The 15,759-nt window shown below is 42.3% G+C and overlaps 1 protein-coding gene across 2 annotated transcripts; it reads left to right on the top strand.

The window, feature by feature from the left end:
* Nucleotides 1-6,617: 6,617 nt before the first annotated feature.
* LOC135544751 (F-box/WD repeat-containing protein 2-like) lies at nt 6,618-15,526 on the top strand. 2 transcript variants are annotated; one of them, XM_064972617.1, is made up of 8 exons: nt 6,618-6,891; nt 7,743-8,029; nt 9,323-9,545; nt 9,964-10,158; nt 10,501-10,634; nt 11,032-11,118; nt 11,346-11,515; nt 11,765-15,526. In XM_064972617.1, exons 2-8 carry the CDS (start codon nt 7,763-7,765, stop codon nt 12,051-12,053), a joined length of 1,365 nt encoding a protein of 454 aa, XP_064828689.1. In that variant the 5' UTR covers nt 6,618-6,891; nt 7,743-7,762; the 3' UTR covers nt 12,054-15,526. The 2 variants fall into 2 exon arrangements, with proteins under 2 accessions (XP_064828689.1, XP_064828688.1); XM_064972616.1 differs by having other exon boundaries at nt 6,619-7,066.
* The last annotated feature ends 233 nt before the right edge of the window (nt 15,527-15,759 follow it).

The raw sequence follows: 15,759 nt of genomic DNA, 5'->3' as shown, positions 1-15,759 counted from the left end.
TATACCAGTATTTGCACATACAGTGGCTTGCGAAAGTATTCACCCCCTAAGTCAATACTTTGTAGAGCCAACTTGGGGTATGTCTTTATAAGCTTGGCACATCTAGCCCCTGGGATTTTTGACCATTCTTCAAGGCAAAACTGCTCCAGCTCCCTCCAGTTGGATGGGTTCCATTGGTGTACAGCAATCTTTAAGTCATACCACAGATTCTCAATTGGATTGAGGTCTGGGCTTTGACTAGTCCATTCCAAGACATTTAAATGTTTGCCCTTAAACCACTCAAGTGATTCTATAGCAGGATGCTTGGGGTCATTGCCCTGCTGGAAGGTGAACCTCCATCCCAGACTCAAATATCTGAAAGACTGAAACAGGTTTCCCTCAAGAATTTCCCTGTATTTAGCACCATCCATCATTTCTTCAATTCTGATCAGTTTTCCAGTCCCTGCCGATAAAAACATCCCCACGGCATGCTGCCACCGCCATGCTTCACTGTGGGGAGGTTGTTTTTGGGGTGATGAGAGGTGTTGGGTTTGCACCAGACGTAGCTTTTTCCTTGATGGCCAAAAAGCAACATTTTAGTCTCATCTGACCAGAGTACCTTCTTCCATATGTTTGGGGAGTCTCCCACATGCCTTTTGGCAAACACCAATTGTGTTTGCTTTTTTTTTTCTTTAAGCAATGGCTTTTTTCTGGACACTCTTCCGTAAAGCCCAGCTCTGTGGAGTGTATAGCTTAAAGTGGACTTATGGACAGATACTTCAATCTCCGCTGTGTAGCTTTGCAGCTCCTTCAAGGGTTATCTTTTGTCTCTTTGTTGCTTCTCTGGTTAATGCCCTCCTATCCTGGTCCGTGAGTTTTGGTGGGCAGCTCTCTCTTGGCAGGTTTGTTGTGGTGCCATATTCTTTCAGCATCATATCTCCTGACTGAATGGTGCAAGATTATGATAATAAAGTGGCCTTATTTTAAATTCTTATGTATCTCGGCATTAAAATACACCAGTAGGTATTTTTCCTGATTTCTACAGTGTGACTAGCTATTGAAAATATTTCCTAGTCAGACCATTACTCTGTTTCAGCTGGCTGATAGGCATTTTTAGATTGGTTGAAAATGTTTGTGCTACGCCAAACAGAACCAATCTTAACGATACTTCCTCAATTCCCAACTTGGAAGACAACCAATTTCTTCTAAACACCCATGTCTAGTTGCAGGGGGTTTGTTAGAATTTAGCTTCGTTATTAAATTGAATAAATATGTTTTGGTCCATGAAGTAATGGGTGGGTGTCCACCCCAAAGTCCCGCATGTCATGATAAGACTCATCTGTCTCGATCAAATAGATAAGATTTGAAATAGACAAGATGGCGGCGTACACAATGTTGGATTACTTTATGGAGCAAAAATGTATTTAATTTAACAACAGGGCATTTCCTAAATTCAAATGAACCCCCTGCATCTAGACATGGACATTTAGTTGTCTCCCCTGTGTGGGATCAACTCTCAGTTGTCTATAGAAATGTTAATTGCTGAGTTGCCTCTGAATTTCTTCTTTATTATTTTCATAGTCTAAAACAACCACAGCACCCCCCCCTTATCTGCAGGTTTAATAACCAAAGATGAATCTTTCATTAATTCATTAAGTGCCTGTTCTGTTCTAGTGAGATTCTTCTGAATGTGGTTTGTTTGTCTCCTATTTACTGACATGGCTTCTTGTTCGATTAACCTACACTAGGTATTAATCGAGGAGTAGGACAGAATTTGCTTTTGGGCTTAAAATGGGTACCAGTTCTTTGATATGTTTCTAGAGTCGAAGCAGTGTTTTGCGAAAACACATGCTTAAGTTTAATCTTGCGAAGGAATTTAAACAGATCTACTTTTGTATTGAATGGTTTATCTGTACATGCAGGTACAAAAGAGAGGCCCTAGCCATTAGACTAATATAATCGTATAAAGACGAAGGTATGAAGAATGGCGCTGGAGGGGATGGCTGACGTTTTATGGGCTTCTAACCAATTGTGCTATTTTGTGTTTTTTTCCCCGCATTATTTGTAACTTATTTTCTACATAATGTTGATGCTACACTCTCCTATGACCGAAAAAATCTTCTGGATAGCAGAACAGCGATTACTCACCCCGAACTGGACAAAACTTTTTTATTTAATGAGTCTGATGCAAAGGATATAATGCTGCTCCCAGACAAGGTCCAAATCCCCATCAATCACATGATGAAAATAAGGAAATACAGAGGGCGGAGATCAGGGTGCCTTGTGAGAATTCATTAACGAATGGTTAACCCCTGGAGAATAAACTGGATGAGTTTCCGTGCATCGGCAGGACAGAACAGCTAAGTCCGGTAAGAAGAGGGGTGGGGGGGGTGTGTCTATTTGTCAATAACAGCTGGTGTGCGATGTCTAATATTAAAGTAGTCTCGAGGTATTGCTCATCTGAGGTAGAGTACCTCGTGATAAGCTGTAGACCACACTATCTACCAAGAGAGTTTTCATCTATATTTTTCGTAACCGTCTATTTACCACCACAAACCGACTGGCACTAAGACCTCACTCAACGAGCTGTATCAGGTCATAAGCAAACAAGAAAATGCTCATCCAGAAGCGGTGCTCCTAGTGGACCTGGACTTTAATGCCGGCAAACTTCTACCAGCATGTCACATGTGCAACCAGAGGGGCAAAAAAACAAACTCTAGACCACCTTTACTTCACACACAGAGACGCGTACAAAGCTCTCCCTCGCCCTCCATCTGGAAAATCTGACCATAATTTTTCCTCCTGATTCCTGCTTACAAGCAAAAACTAAAGCAGTACCAGTGACTCGCTCAATTCGGAAGTGGTCAGATGATGCAGATGCTACACTACAGGACTGCTTTGATAGCACAGACTGGAATATGTTCCGGGATTCATCCAATGGCATTGAGGACTAAGATTGAGCCCTTCTACACTGGCTCTGACTCTCGTCGGATGTGGCAGGGCTTACAAACTATTATAGACTAAAAAGGTCAACCCAGCCGCGAGCTGGCCAGTGACATGAGGCAAGCAACACTGAAGCATGCATGAGAGCACCAGCTGTTCCAGATGACTGTGTGATCATGCTCTCTATAGCCGATGTGAGCAAGACCTTTAAACAGGTCAACATTCACAATGATGGATTACCAGGACGTGTACTCTGAGCATGCGCGGACCAACTGGCAAGTGTCTTCAATTACATTTTCAACCTCTCCCTGACCGAGTCTATAATACCTACGTTTCAAGCAGGCCACCATAGACCCTATGCCCAACAAAGCGAAGGTAACCTGCCTAAATGACTACCGCTCCATAGCACTCACATCGTTAGCCATAAAGTGCTTTGAAAGACTGGTCAAGGCTCACATCAACACCATCATCCCGGAAACCCTAGACCCACTCCAATTCGCATACTGCCCCAACAGATTCACAGATGATGCCATCTCAATCGCACTCCACACTGCTATTTCCCACCTGGACAAAAGGAACAACTATATGAGAATTCTGTTAATTGACGACAGCTCAATATATATATCCACATAACCTTCCTACCTCATGATGCCATCAATTTTGTGAAGTGCACCAGTCCGTCCTGATGCAAAGCACACCCACAACATGATGCTGCCACCCCTGTGCTTCACAGTTGGGATGGTGTTCTTTGGCTTGCAAGCCTACCCCTTTTTCCACTAAACATAACAATGGCCTTTATTGCCAAACAGTTCTATTTTTGTATCATAAGACCAGAGGACATTTCTCCAAAAAGTATGATCTTTGTCCCCATGTACAGTTGCAAACCGTAGTCTGGCTTGTTTATGCTGGTTTTGCTGAGTGGCCTTTCAGGTTATGTCGATATAGGACTCATTTTACTGTGGATAAAGATACTTTTGTACCTGTTTCCTCCAGAATCTTCACAAGGTCCTTTGCTGTTGTTCTGGGATTGATTTGCACTTTTCGCACCAAAGTATGTTCATCTCTAGGAGAAAGAACGCGTCTCCTTCCTGAACGGTATGACGGCTGCATGGTCCAATGGTGTTTATACTTGCATACTATTGTTTGTACAGATGAACGTGGTACCTTCAGGTGTTTGGAAATTGCTCCCAAGGATGAACCACACTTGTGGAGGTCTCCAATTTTTTTTCTGTGGTCTTGGCTGATTTTGTTTGATTTTCCCATGATGTCAAGCAAAGAGGCACTGCGTTTGAAGTTAGGCCTTGAAATACATCCACAGGCACACCTCCAATTGACTCAAATGATGTCAAGTAGCCTATCAGAAGCTTCTAAAGCCATGATACAATTTTCTGTAATTGTCCAAGCTGTTTTAAGGCACAGTCAACTTAGTGTCAGTAAACTTCTGACCCACTGGAATTGTGATACAGTGAATTATAAGTGAAACAATCTGTCTGTAAACAATTGTTGGAAAAATTACTAGAGGTGAAAGGAACACATACCTATTTAGGCGAGGTGCAGGCTTGCGGAGTGGAACACTTGAAAAATAAAGGAGAGCCGCATACCCTAGGAGCTCAGATGCAAAAAAAAATGCATGTCCAATGTTTCACCAGACAAGCTGTCTTCCTCAGGGTATAATGACAAACACTGTGGGGTGACTCGTTTATAAAGTGTCAAAAGACACAGACAGGTGTCTGTAATCATGGTCGGGTGTGGCCTGATATCATTGGTTAAATCTCATATATTAAAATAGCATACAAAAAACAAATCGATAGCATACGATCATAGATTCAATTTGGCTACATAAGCCTACAAACATTTACAACAGCAAAATCACAAGAATGGCTTCAGATCAAAGTCTACGTTGAGACCGGAGGGAGCAAGGGTCTTTAAATTAAAGATCCGGGCAGCCTCTCGTTTTAACAATAAATGATCGAGGTCACCCTCTCTCCTAGGGAGGGTGACATGTTCGATGCCAATGTTCGATGCTTCCGAAAAGTGGGTCGAAACTGGGTAAGTCGAGTTTTAGCACCTAATGGTGCTACGATGCTCCGAAATTCGCACTTTGTTTTACCCACATAAGTTTTTAGCACAAGGACAAGTTATAAGAGAAATAACTGCCTTAGTGGAGCATGTGATAACAGCTTTGATTGGAATCTGTTTCCCTGTTTGGGGGTGTTTGAAGGATCTACATGTATAAGTGCCATTGCATTGAGCACAGACATTACACTTGTAGTTTCTATCCAGTAGGGGCGCAAATAGAGGTTGTGCAGGGATATCTTGGAGTGGTAAATCAGAGTTTACCAATTGATCTCTGAGATTTCTGCCCCGTGAGAATACGACCGAGGGAAGGTCCGAAAACACATTACCGATACTATCATCGGATCTTAGAATGTGCCAATGTTTATGAACGATTCCCTTAATTTACCCCTCTCCTTTAATTTTCTTTGTGTCTCAGCCATATTTCTGTCAAAATCGGATTGTTTTTTGCAAATTCTTTTGATTCAACAGAATTGGCTGTAGGGCAAACTATTTTTCAAGGGAAGGCAAACTATTTTTAAACTATCAGCCCTCAGCAAACTGTTTACGATCAGTAGGTTTCCTGTAAAGGTCAGTGTATAGAACACAAGATCAGAAGATCAAGAAAACTGATTTGACGTATATCAGATTGCATAGTAAATCTCAGATGATCAGAACAGGAGTTAAGAAAAGCATGGAACGCCTGGAGCTGTTTTGCATCACCCCTCCATAGAACAAAAATATCATCAACATACCGTTTTCAAATAATGATAGGCAAGAAAACATTTTTGAGGTTTGAAAATGGACTGTTTCGCCATGTTACCCACATACAAATTAGCATCGTTACGAGCCATGGGGGATCCCATAGCAGTACACTTCGTCTGAATAAAGAAATAATTTAGAAACACGAAATAGTTATGTATGAGTACTATTTCAGCCAATGTTACAATGCATGCACTGGAAGGTAGTTCATTTGGGTCACGTTGCAGAAGAAAATGTTCCATAGCTTCAATACCGCCCTCGTGTGGAATATTTGTGTATAACGACAACATCAAAAGTAACGAACAAAGTTAGTTGGTGTCCCTTTTAGTGGGCCGTCATTGTAAATAAGAATTTGTTCTTAACTGATTTGCCTATTTAAATAAAGGTTCATTCTTGCGAATTGAAGTTAAATTATGAAACACAAAGAGAAGAAAGATACAGTTTTGTATGTGTTTTTTCTTGGTACATATTTTGGGGAAGCCTGACTTCGCTAGGCATCCATGAATACACACCACTGTTTATCTACTTCGTTCGTCCTTCACTAACCTGGCAGAACAGTCATTGCGTCCTGTAAATCCAAAATCATAAAACTGGCTTTTACTTTGAAAAAAAGTGAGATTGACCCGGAAAGCCATCGCTAAGTAGCCGGAAAAACGTTTGCAGAAAAAGTTTGCAACATAAGGCATGCATCCATAGAGAATGATAGAGGCCTCTAGTGGCAACAATAACATTATAGTATAGGCAGCGCAATTGAGGGCTTCCACCATTTTAATGTAGTCAACTGGGTGGGACTTCCGACTTTATTGGCTGATCCGTCCTGGTGACCCTATTGGAGTCATGTCCAACCGGGTCATTATGAGGGCTAAGGCAAACGCGAAAAAGAAAATGGACTACTTCAAAACGGAGATAGCTTCAATGGCCCGGCCTATTCTGTCACAGACACGAGTCCTCTATGTATCTCTATGGTTAGAGCCATTACCTCAGTGGGTGCATCCATCGAACTAGATTGGATTTAGCTAGCTAACGGTAGTAAATGTATTCATCTACGTTTAGGTAAAACGTGACTGTATTGGTGCGTGTAACATTACCTATCCGTTAACTTCGGAAAGAAGCAGAGTCCCTCATTCCAGCTAGCCAACCAGAAAAACTAACGTAACGTTTATTTTCTAAGCTGATAAACTAATGACCTTCTGACATCTCGCAAAAGGGATATTCTGATAGTTAAGTAGCGTTGTCTTGTTTGTAGAACGCAAATAATACCAGGTGTTCCTGTCCGCCTGGCTAGTTAGCACAATACCGCCCACAGATACGGGTTCTACGGGAAATGGTACGTCGTTCTACCGTTTCTACAGCTACACGTTAGTGTACAATGCACCTTACTGCTGAAACGCTAGCTAGCTTAGCAACGTTAACCCTGAGCTATAACTTTAAATAAAAGGGGCAAAGCTAGCTAGTCAGAACAGTAGATGTTCTACTCAGTACAACAGGCAGTGTTGTCTACGCTAGTTAGCTAAGGATTCATGTTGCCTTAAACGTGTGAAGTATGTAACGTTAGCTAGCTAGGCCCAAGTAAACGATTGGGGTAGACATTTGCTGGTAGTGTTAATTAAGTATTGTAAACAGTCAAAGGTGATCTTTTATAATGTATTAACTACGCTTTAAAGGTAAACTCAGCGAAATGACGTTGCCACGAGCAGCACTGTTATTGCTAATGTGTTGTATATCGCTAATGTCAATAACTGCTACAACACATTAGCGATATACAACACATTATCTACACATGTGCACGGATTCGCTTCTCGCTGTTAGTTTGGTAGCCACGGGACCAAAACAACCGAGAAGTTGAGTCTCGCGGTTCAACACTCTTAGCTGTTGCAGAAATGTACCAACTAAGTTGTTTGTTTACTTTCTGCATCTACGCCATGTCGCTGAGGCTACCTTTAAATACATAATAATGGTATGTAACGTTAACTAATCATCATTACTGAACCCTGTAACCGCAGGTCGACGTTCTCATGTGTCCATGGAGAAGGCGGCCTTTGAGGGGTGGCTGGAGTCGGTCTCCGCCTCTTTCCTCACACTGAGCGACCAGCAGCGCAACCAGTCCCTGGACCAACTCATCTCGCTGAGCGGTGCAGTCCAGCTGCGGCACCTGTCCAACGGACTGGAGGCGCTGCTCAAGCGGGACTTCCTGCGACTGCTGCCCCTGGAGCTCACCTTCTATTTGCTGCACTGGCTCGACCCGCAGACCCTGCTCACCTGCTGCCTGGTGTGCAAGGGGTGGAATAAGGTCAGGCTCTCTCTGTCATGGTGGTTGGATCTCTGGTGGTGTATAAGCAGTACGACAAAGGTCTGTGGCGCATTCAGCAGGACACAACATTTTGGAACGTTCAGATAGAAAAACATGTTATGTAGGACACACATGAACAAGGAATGGCTCTATTCATGTCATTTCTATCTGCAATGTTTGGAAACTGAATGTGGCCCAGGCTTCATGTTATACCCTTTTCACACCATTGTGCTGACCTGAACCATATTATGCTGGCTTGGTTATTTTTTCTTTCACCTTTCCAGTGTGGTTCTGTCAACTGTTGGTGGATGCATAACCAGGCCAGCACAGTACAACTCTGTTTGAAGGGGTATTGAAGGGGTATTTGTTAGTAGCTGGTGTACATGCAATTGAATAAGTCCAGGGTTTCCCACATGTGACACTAGCTAGGTTTCCATCCAATTGGTGACAGATTTTTATGGGAATATCTTAGAATCACCATAAAGAAAATGTGCATTCTCCCACCAAACATACCTGTTGTGGATGACGAGAGGATACAGAATTCTTTTTGCAAAAGTTTATTTACCTAATAAAAATCAAAAGTTCTCAATGTGTTTACACCTCCTTTTCAATTGTACTGATAGTTTGGTCACAAACTGTTGTGAAAATGGCAAATGTGCCTACTCGGGTCTTGGCACTTGTGCTCTAGCCAACAGCTGGCAGATACAGTGCATGTAGACTAGTCTACATGATGTTATAATGGTTGAGAATATTTTTATTTGTCAAGCGTCGATCATCGTGCCACCAGAATAAGACCCTCTATTTATTGGAAAGGCACATCAAGATCACTGTGCACTTCACCACCCTGTGAAGTTGAACTTATTTAAGCTGTAGCCTAATAAACTGCATTGTTTGAGTGGTAGTACCACACATCTAAGTTGACTTATTATATCAATATTTGAGCATAAAGGCGTTTCTGCCACCATTTCTTGCATAATTAATTTTACGGACACAAAGATGTCTATATTTATACAATTGAACCGAAACTTCCTGTTTCCATCACAGCTGTTATTCTTTTTTTGTATGCTATGACTTTACTCGCATAACTGGATGGAAATGTGGTTACTGATAATATTTTGGATTGAGAAATGTACTAGTGGTGCAAGTAAGGACCTATTTTAATGTGTGTTATTGAGGTTAACTTTGAACCTTTCCTCCTAAGATTTGCCTCGGTTCAATAGATTTGACGTTTCTTTGGGTTGCTTTGTCCTCGGTTCCGGTTGAACTATATAATCCTTTTGATAACTCCCGTAGGTGATAAGTGCGTGCACGGAGGTGTGGCAGGGTGTGTGCCGGGACCTGGGCTGGCGCATCGATGACTCCATCCAGGACGCGTCCCACTGGAAGGGTATCTACCTCAAGGCCAAGCTGCGCATGATGCAGTTGAAGGACCAGGAGGCCTTTGAGACCTCGTCGCTCATCGGGCACAGTGCGCGCGTCTACGCCCTCTACTACAAGGACGGCCTTCTCTGCACAGGTGGGTTATATGCGTATGGTCATTCTGGGGTGTGGTGGAGTGTTCTCCTACTATCCATTTGACCAGATGGCCTTTTTACTCTTTTGCCTGAGGTTGAATTTAAGGTTTAGGTGTTAGCATCTGTGAATAATGCTTCAATTGGTACTTTTGTGCAAAATGTAGTATTTGTAACAATTGCTAGTTTGCTGGAGGTCTTTTGTAGTCTTAAAATGTTGTCGTTACATTCATACATGTAATTGTTTAATTCCTCATTGTAAAACTCACATTATTTCGTAGGCTCTGATGACCTTTCTTTAAAATAAAATCTTAAAGCTGCAACCTCGAGCTCCGATGCAATAATTTAATTCACCAACGTTTTGACAGCCAGGCTGTCTTTATCAGGCTATCCTCGTTGTAAAATGTACAAATTATCTTGTAGGCTCTGATGACCTTTCTGCCAAACTGTGGGACGTCCGCACCGGGCAGTGCATCTACGGCATTCAGACGCACACCTGCGCCACAGTGAAGTTTGATGAGCAGAAGCTGGTGACTGGGTCCTTTGACAACACTATCGCCTGCTGGGAATGGAGCACAGGTGCCAAGATCCAGCAGTTCCGTGGGCACACGGGTGCAGGTCAGTGTACCACTGGGGTCCCTATCTTTCCCAGTTGCTAAGTTAGGGGTGTTACGTCCATTGTTCATTTGGGTTTTAGGAAATAACTTGAGAGTTAGGCATTGTTTTCTAGAGACAGCTGGACTGTGCTGATCTGTGGGTCTTTGATTGACAGGCAGATATGAACTCTGATTTTATGCGTGGGAGCTACCACTCCAAGTAGCCTCCATAGAGACCTTATCAGTGTCTAAATAGCTCTATTTTACAACAACAACAAATTCTTAAGGCTACAAATGATGGTCACAAATGGCAGAGCCATGTGTGTTGGTGTACAAAAGCCAGGTCTCTCCTTGCCTCTGGCAGTGTTCAGCGTGGACTACGAGGATGATCTGGACACGCTGGTGAGCGGCTCGGCCGACTTCTCTGTGAAGGTGTGGTCCCTGTCGGCAGGCGCCTGCCTCAACACCCTCACGGGACATACTGAGTGGGTCACCAAGGTAAACTTGCCTATCAACCTCCTGTCCTTGGTTATGTTAAGGATTGCTGGAAAATTGAATCGGCGTGTTTATGGGTATCCGTTGAGGACCTGGGGCAGAATTTCACAACATGTTTTGCTAATCTTGAGTAGATATCTGGGATGCAAGGTGATTTGTAGATCAGTGATTGTGCCCATTGTCTTGTGTAAATGCCTGTGAAATGGATGAAAGGAGAAGGTTTTGCAGTGTTGCAATCTATAGCAAAGCCCTATCTAGCACATTCACAGATTTCTTTTGTTTTGTTGCTGGTACATTTTGTTTACAAACTGCAAGCTACCCAGTGTTCAATAAGAATACTGGATGAAGGACCCAAACTCGTCTCACATATTAAGACTATCAAACCATTTCCCCTGCGTAGGTGATTCTTCAGAAGAGTGAAGTAGAATCCATGGTGCACTGTCCTGGCGACTACATTCTGTTGAGTGCTGACAAATATGAAATAAAGGTAATATGGTTAATTAATTTGATCTTCTTTGCATCTGCTGCCATTCAACTTTCATGCAAAAATTTAACCCTGTGCTTTTTGTCTTTTGTCACTGTAATACTTAAGATGGCTCCATACAGTGTCCCCCTCAGCACAGTTTGACCACAGTGCTGTTTTCTCTACAGAGATGCATATATTCACACGCATATAAACAAATGAATGTGCGTGTATCATTGGTTATTTTGCAGGTTTGGCCTATAGGCAGGGAAATCAACTGTAAGTGCTTGAAGACCTTGTCTGTGTCAGAGGACCGTAGTGTGTGTCTGCAGCCTCGCCTGCAGTTTGACGGCCGCTATGTCGTTTGTAGCTCGGACCTGGGGATCTACCAGTGGGACTTTGCCAGCTTCGATATCCTCAGGTAAACTGCCCAGGGCCATGTTTCTATCAGGAAACAGAACTTTAACCCTCAAAACGACCAGGTTGTAAACGACTTGATTCCTTGCTAGACTTGCTGTGAATAAGCCACAAAATCCTCAGAACTTTGGAGTATATGACTCACAATATCCATGGTAGCGAACAAAAGGAGTTGTGTGGGTGTTCATACATGGAATGTAACGGAGCCCTTCATACCTGCCAACAATCAGTTGCTGAATCTCCTTCTTTCCAGGGTCATCAAAACGCAGGACCCCGCCAACCTTTCCCTGCTCAGCTTCGGCGAGGTGTTCTCGCTCCTCTTCGACACCGACTTCTTGTATGTCATGGACCTGAGGACAGAAAGGATAACGGGTCGTTGGCCTCTGCCTGCCTACAGGAAGTCCAAACGAGGTTCCAGCTTCCTGCCGGGAGTCACCTCCTGGCTCAATGGGCTAGATGGGCGAAATGACTCTGGCCTCGTGTTCGCCACGAGCATGCCTGACCATAGCATTCACTTGGTTCTGTGGAAAGAAAACCGATAAAGAAAGCTATCGGCGAAACCTACGAGAACTAGATTGTCAATTGCCATGTAAACAGGTCGCTCTGACTTTCGAAACCAACATCAAGTTAGATAATGCATGGGCCAAAGTTGTTTTCCCTTTTTTTTCTTTTTTTTCGACACATGCTCTCATACACGCATCATGTGACATGCTGTCACCAACCATAAGACACACCAAAACGCTGCTATGAATACAAGGGGAAGAAAGGCCCAGTTCAGAGGGCCAAGGAAGCAGTTGGTGTTAGTTCCAACCCTGCCATGGGTCTTCTCATTTTGAAGGAAATACAAGGACCGGGACGGTGGCTGAATGAAGACCGAACTCTCGAAAAACTGCATGGTCTACAACCATTAGACTGTGACAATTTTACAAAAACATTGCAAAACAAGTCAGGCTCTACAGCTGTAGACATTTCCCCTGTATTACCATGTATCAGAACCTTTAAACTTCGGACAAGGTTCTTCAAGCAGTTACGAGGCAGGAAGTTGCCTTAACACAATACTTCGTTACAAGAAAGTACATCTATGACATTGGCATACTGTGTCCTACGTTTTTCCTAGACTGTCAATTACCATCCCCATGAGAGTTTTATGTTGAAATGTTCAAAGTGGTTTGGTGCATCGGATTTGTACCATATTCAATGTAAATCCATTGTTTGATAATGCTTTTCTTAAAAGTCAACTTGACATTAAGTTGTGCCTTTTCCTTTGATTTGAATTTTCACTTAGGTGTGACAAATCAAACTAGAATTTCATTATTACCAGGCACATTGCAATGAGATAATGAATGTTGTAATTGTATATATATTTTTATTATCTTTCGTACTCTCCATACTATAACCAACCGCATACAATGTATTTCTAAACTTACTAGGCTTGTCACGATACCAACATTTTACAAACCATTTTTACATCAGGCCAAGTATCATGCCGCCACGTTGGAAAAATAATAAGTGGCCGAGCATCCTGCTCGCCCTGTCCCTCGGAAGCTTGTTTCCTAAACTTTCTCCAAAAACCTGTCACTTAAATTCACACTTCTACTCAATACAACACATTTAACTTCACACTGTTTAGTGTATTATAGAATGGCTGATTTGGTCATATTTGGCTGGAGGAATGTACATGCAAAATGATCTGCATGTCATTGTCAGTAAGGGGAAAACACTGCTTGAAACCTTTACTCTTCAGTTAAGACACTTCCTCCTGTCATGAGTAGCAGACCCTTTTCCTTTCTTCCTGTGCCAGTCAAATGTGCCTACGTCTACTGTCAATTACCAGGTTGTTGGCTAGCTAGATAACATGATTGAACGTTGTTTGTAATCAAACTAATAATTAGCAACCCGGGATTAGTTTAAAATGGCCCGCGACATGGTTTGTGAAATTATATAAAATGCGCGCGGATCCTGATAGAAAGGGCATTCTGTTAATATGGTTAATATTTTTTTGAATGTTTAAGCAAACTAAAGACTAGACGTTTTTTGTTGTTGCTGTAAAGCATGCCTGTGGCGAAAGGGTGCTCCATTTCACCTCTCTGACATGCCGACCAGGCCGGACACGTCGCGTACGCCGCAAAATAAATGTAGAAATCCATGTTATTCAATTAGTCTGCGTTCTCGCTCGCGCTATCGTGCATAAATGTATTTTGTCCCCCTACACCAAACGCGATCACGACATGCAGGTTAAAATATCAAAAACTCTGAAGCAATGACATTAATTTGGGGACAGGTCGAAAAGCATTAAACATGTATGGCAATTTAGCTAGTTAGAACGGCCAACCGAATTGTTTCTAGTCATCTTTCCTCCTTCCAGATTTTTTAAATCTTTGAATTTATATGGTGATTGGCATCTACACTTACCACGACAACCGGCAAAACATTTCGTCTCTCAATCACCCATGTGGGTATAACCAATGAGGACCTGCTTCTATAAACCAATGAGGAGATAGGAGAGGCAGGACTTTCAGAGCGATCTGGGTCAGAAATAGAAAGGAGTTCTATTTTAGGCCATGGCATCGCTGGCGCGCGTAATTGAATGACACGGATTTCTACATTTATTTTGCGACTCACGCACGGTCAGCATGTAAATTCTATATATTTTTAAACTGATGGCAGAATAGACAAGTTTGAAGAGCGGACAGAGAGAAGCGGGTGAGTGAGGGCTGTTAGTGGATGCAATGCACTGATTACAGCTGCGACACTTGATACGCAAATGACAGAAGTGGATATCATAAGACCTGCGAATACAAGAGACTAGTGGCTTAAATTCAACTGAATTTATTAACAAAACTGACTTTAAACAACAGGCGCCAGCAGGCTCTTTAGATCGGCAGGGCTGAACAAGTCGGTAGTATCGTGAAATGGTACAATGGTGTTCTAAAATGTTGGTATTATAAAGATCATCCGTTTTGGTACCTTTTTATTACCGTGGTACCGGTATACCGTGCAACACTAAATCTTGCCACTTGCAACACTAAATCTTGCTGCCATTTACCCTACATGATTCACTTGAATATTTATTGTGAATTGCGGTGTTGAAGTATAGACCAGGTAAATGTTTTTTTTTACAGGATTTGAAGTTGGGAAGTTTGCACAATGTGAATGAGAGTGAGCAATTGGTTATCAGCTTGGGAGTCAAAGCAAGACTTGACTCTCAGCTATGTTTTACAGTGACATTCAGTTCAGCAGTGTACTTAGACCAAGTCACTAATTTAAGAGCAAATACCCATCCATGCAGTTTTTAAATGTCCATTTCAATACTTACATATGTGATTTTCTCTAAAGATCACATTGGTTGCTCAGAGGTGAATTTAGCCCAGAGATGTTTTAATACTCTGAAAGAGACCTCAAAGATATCAGGAGTCTTCCCAGTTAAGTGGAAAAGACCGGATAGATTTTTACACCATAGCTGTTTCTGAAAATTCTTATAGCTGTTAAATGCATGCTTCTTCCATTCTTGTTTCATCAATTCCTTGTACTCTTTCTCAAAGCTCATTGGGGAGGTCTGTGGGTGGGACCTAGGATCTTCTCCAAAACACCTTGAAAGGTAAAGAGGTAGTTGAGGAAACAAGGATGGAGGCAGCAAGGATTTGAACGCTAGTAACATTTTGACAGTCTATGCTTCCCTTCTCCCAATGATTCCTGATTCGCACTCTGAAGTTCTGTAATCTGTACAGACAAGTAGCTCTCCTGCCATTCTGTTGATGCCTTACTAAGCAGATGAATGGTACAGTAAACCTAGACATTTTTGCTGATACAATCTCATGTTTCATTAGTTCAAACAAGGCCTCGGAGGTCAGACCTCTACATGCATTGCCTCACTAAACTGTATTGCACTGTAATAGCATTACACACCCAACCAATCTTTTTTTCACTTGCATACATCAATCAGCTTAATTCAGGTATGTTGGTTGTATATAACAATATTGCAGTCTTTCAAATAAATGGAAGTTGCTAACCTTAACTTGATAGTTTGTCTTTTTTTCCTCTCTGTGTGTTAAGTAGGGAAATTAGATATGTTTCCTTACCTTGAAAGTGTCTATGTACAAGGATAAACTGCAATTTGTGGCCAACACATATTGGAGAAAAAACATCTAAAAAATGCTTGCTATTTCCTCAGAACATGATGTATTGGCTCATTGGCTGAGCTGGCCAATCAGTGGTCTCCTGGCATGAATATTTTTAATGACCGGTTTA

Source organism: Oncorhynchus masou, chromosome 8 (genome assembly GCF_036934945.1).
Source record: "Oncorhynchus masou masou isolate Uvic2021 chromosome 8, UVic_Omas_1.1, whole genome shotgun sequence".
NCBI classification, from domain to species: Eukaryota; Metazoa; Chordata; class Actinopteri; order Salmoniformes; family Salmonidae; genus Oncorhynchus; species Oncorhynchus masou.
This window is presented reverse-complemented; position numbering and strand designations above follow the sequence as displayed.

Excerpts from the sequence above, each read along its gene's own strand:
- LOC135544751 (XM_064972617.1), top strand. The coding sequence starts at position 7,763 with ATGGAGAAGGCGGCCTTTGAGGGGTGGCTGGAGTCGGTCTCCGCCTCT. Across the intron at positions 10,635-11,031 it reads ATACTGAGTGGGTCACCAAG|GTGATTCTTCAGAAGAGTGA; the intron begins GTAAACTTGCCT and ends TCCCCTGCGTAG. Across the intron at positions 11,516-11,764 it reads GCCAGCTTCGATATCCTCAG|GGTCATCAAAACGCAGGACC; the intron begins GTAAACTGCCCA and ends CCTTCTTTCCAG.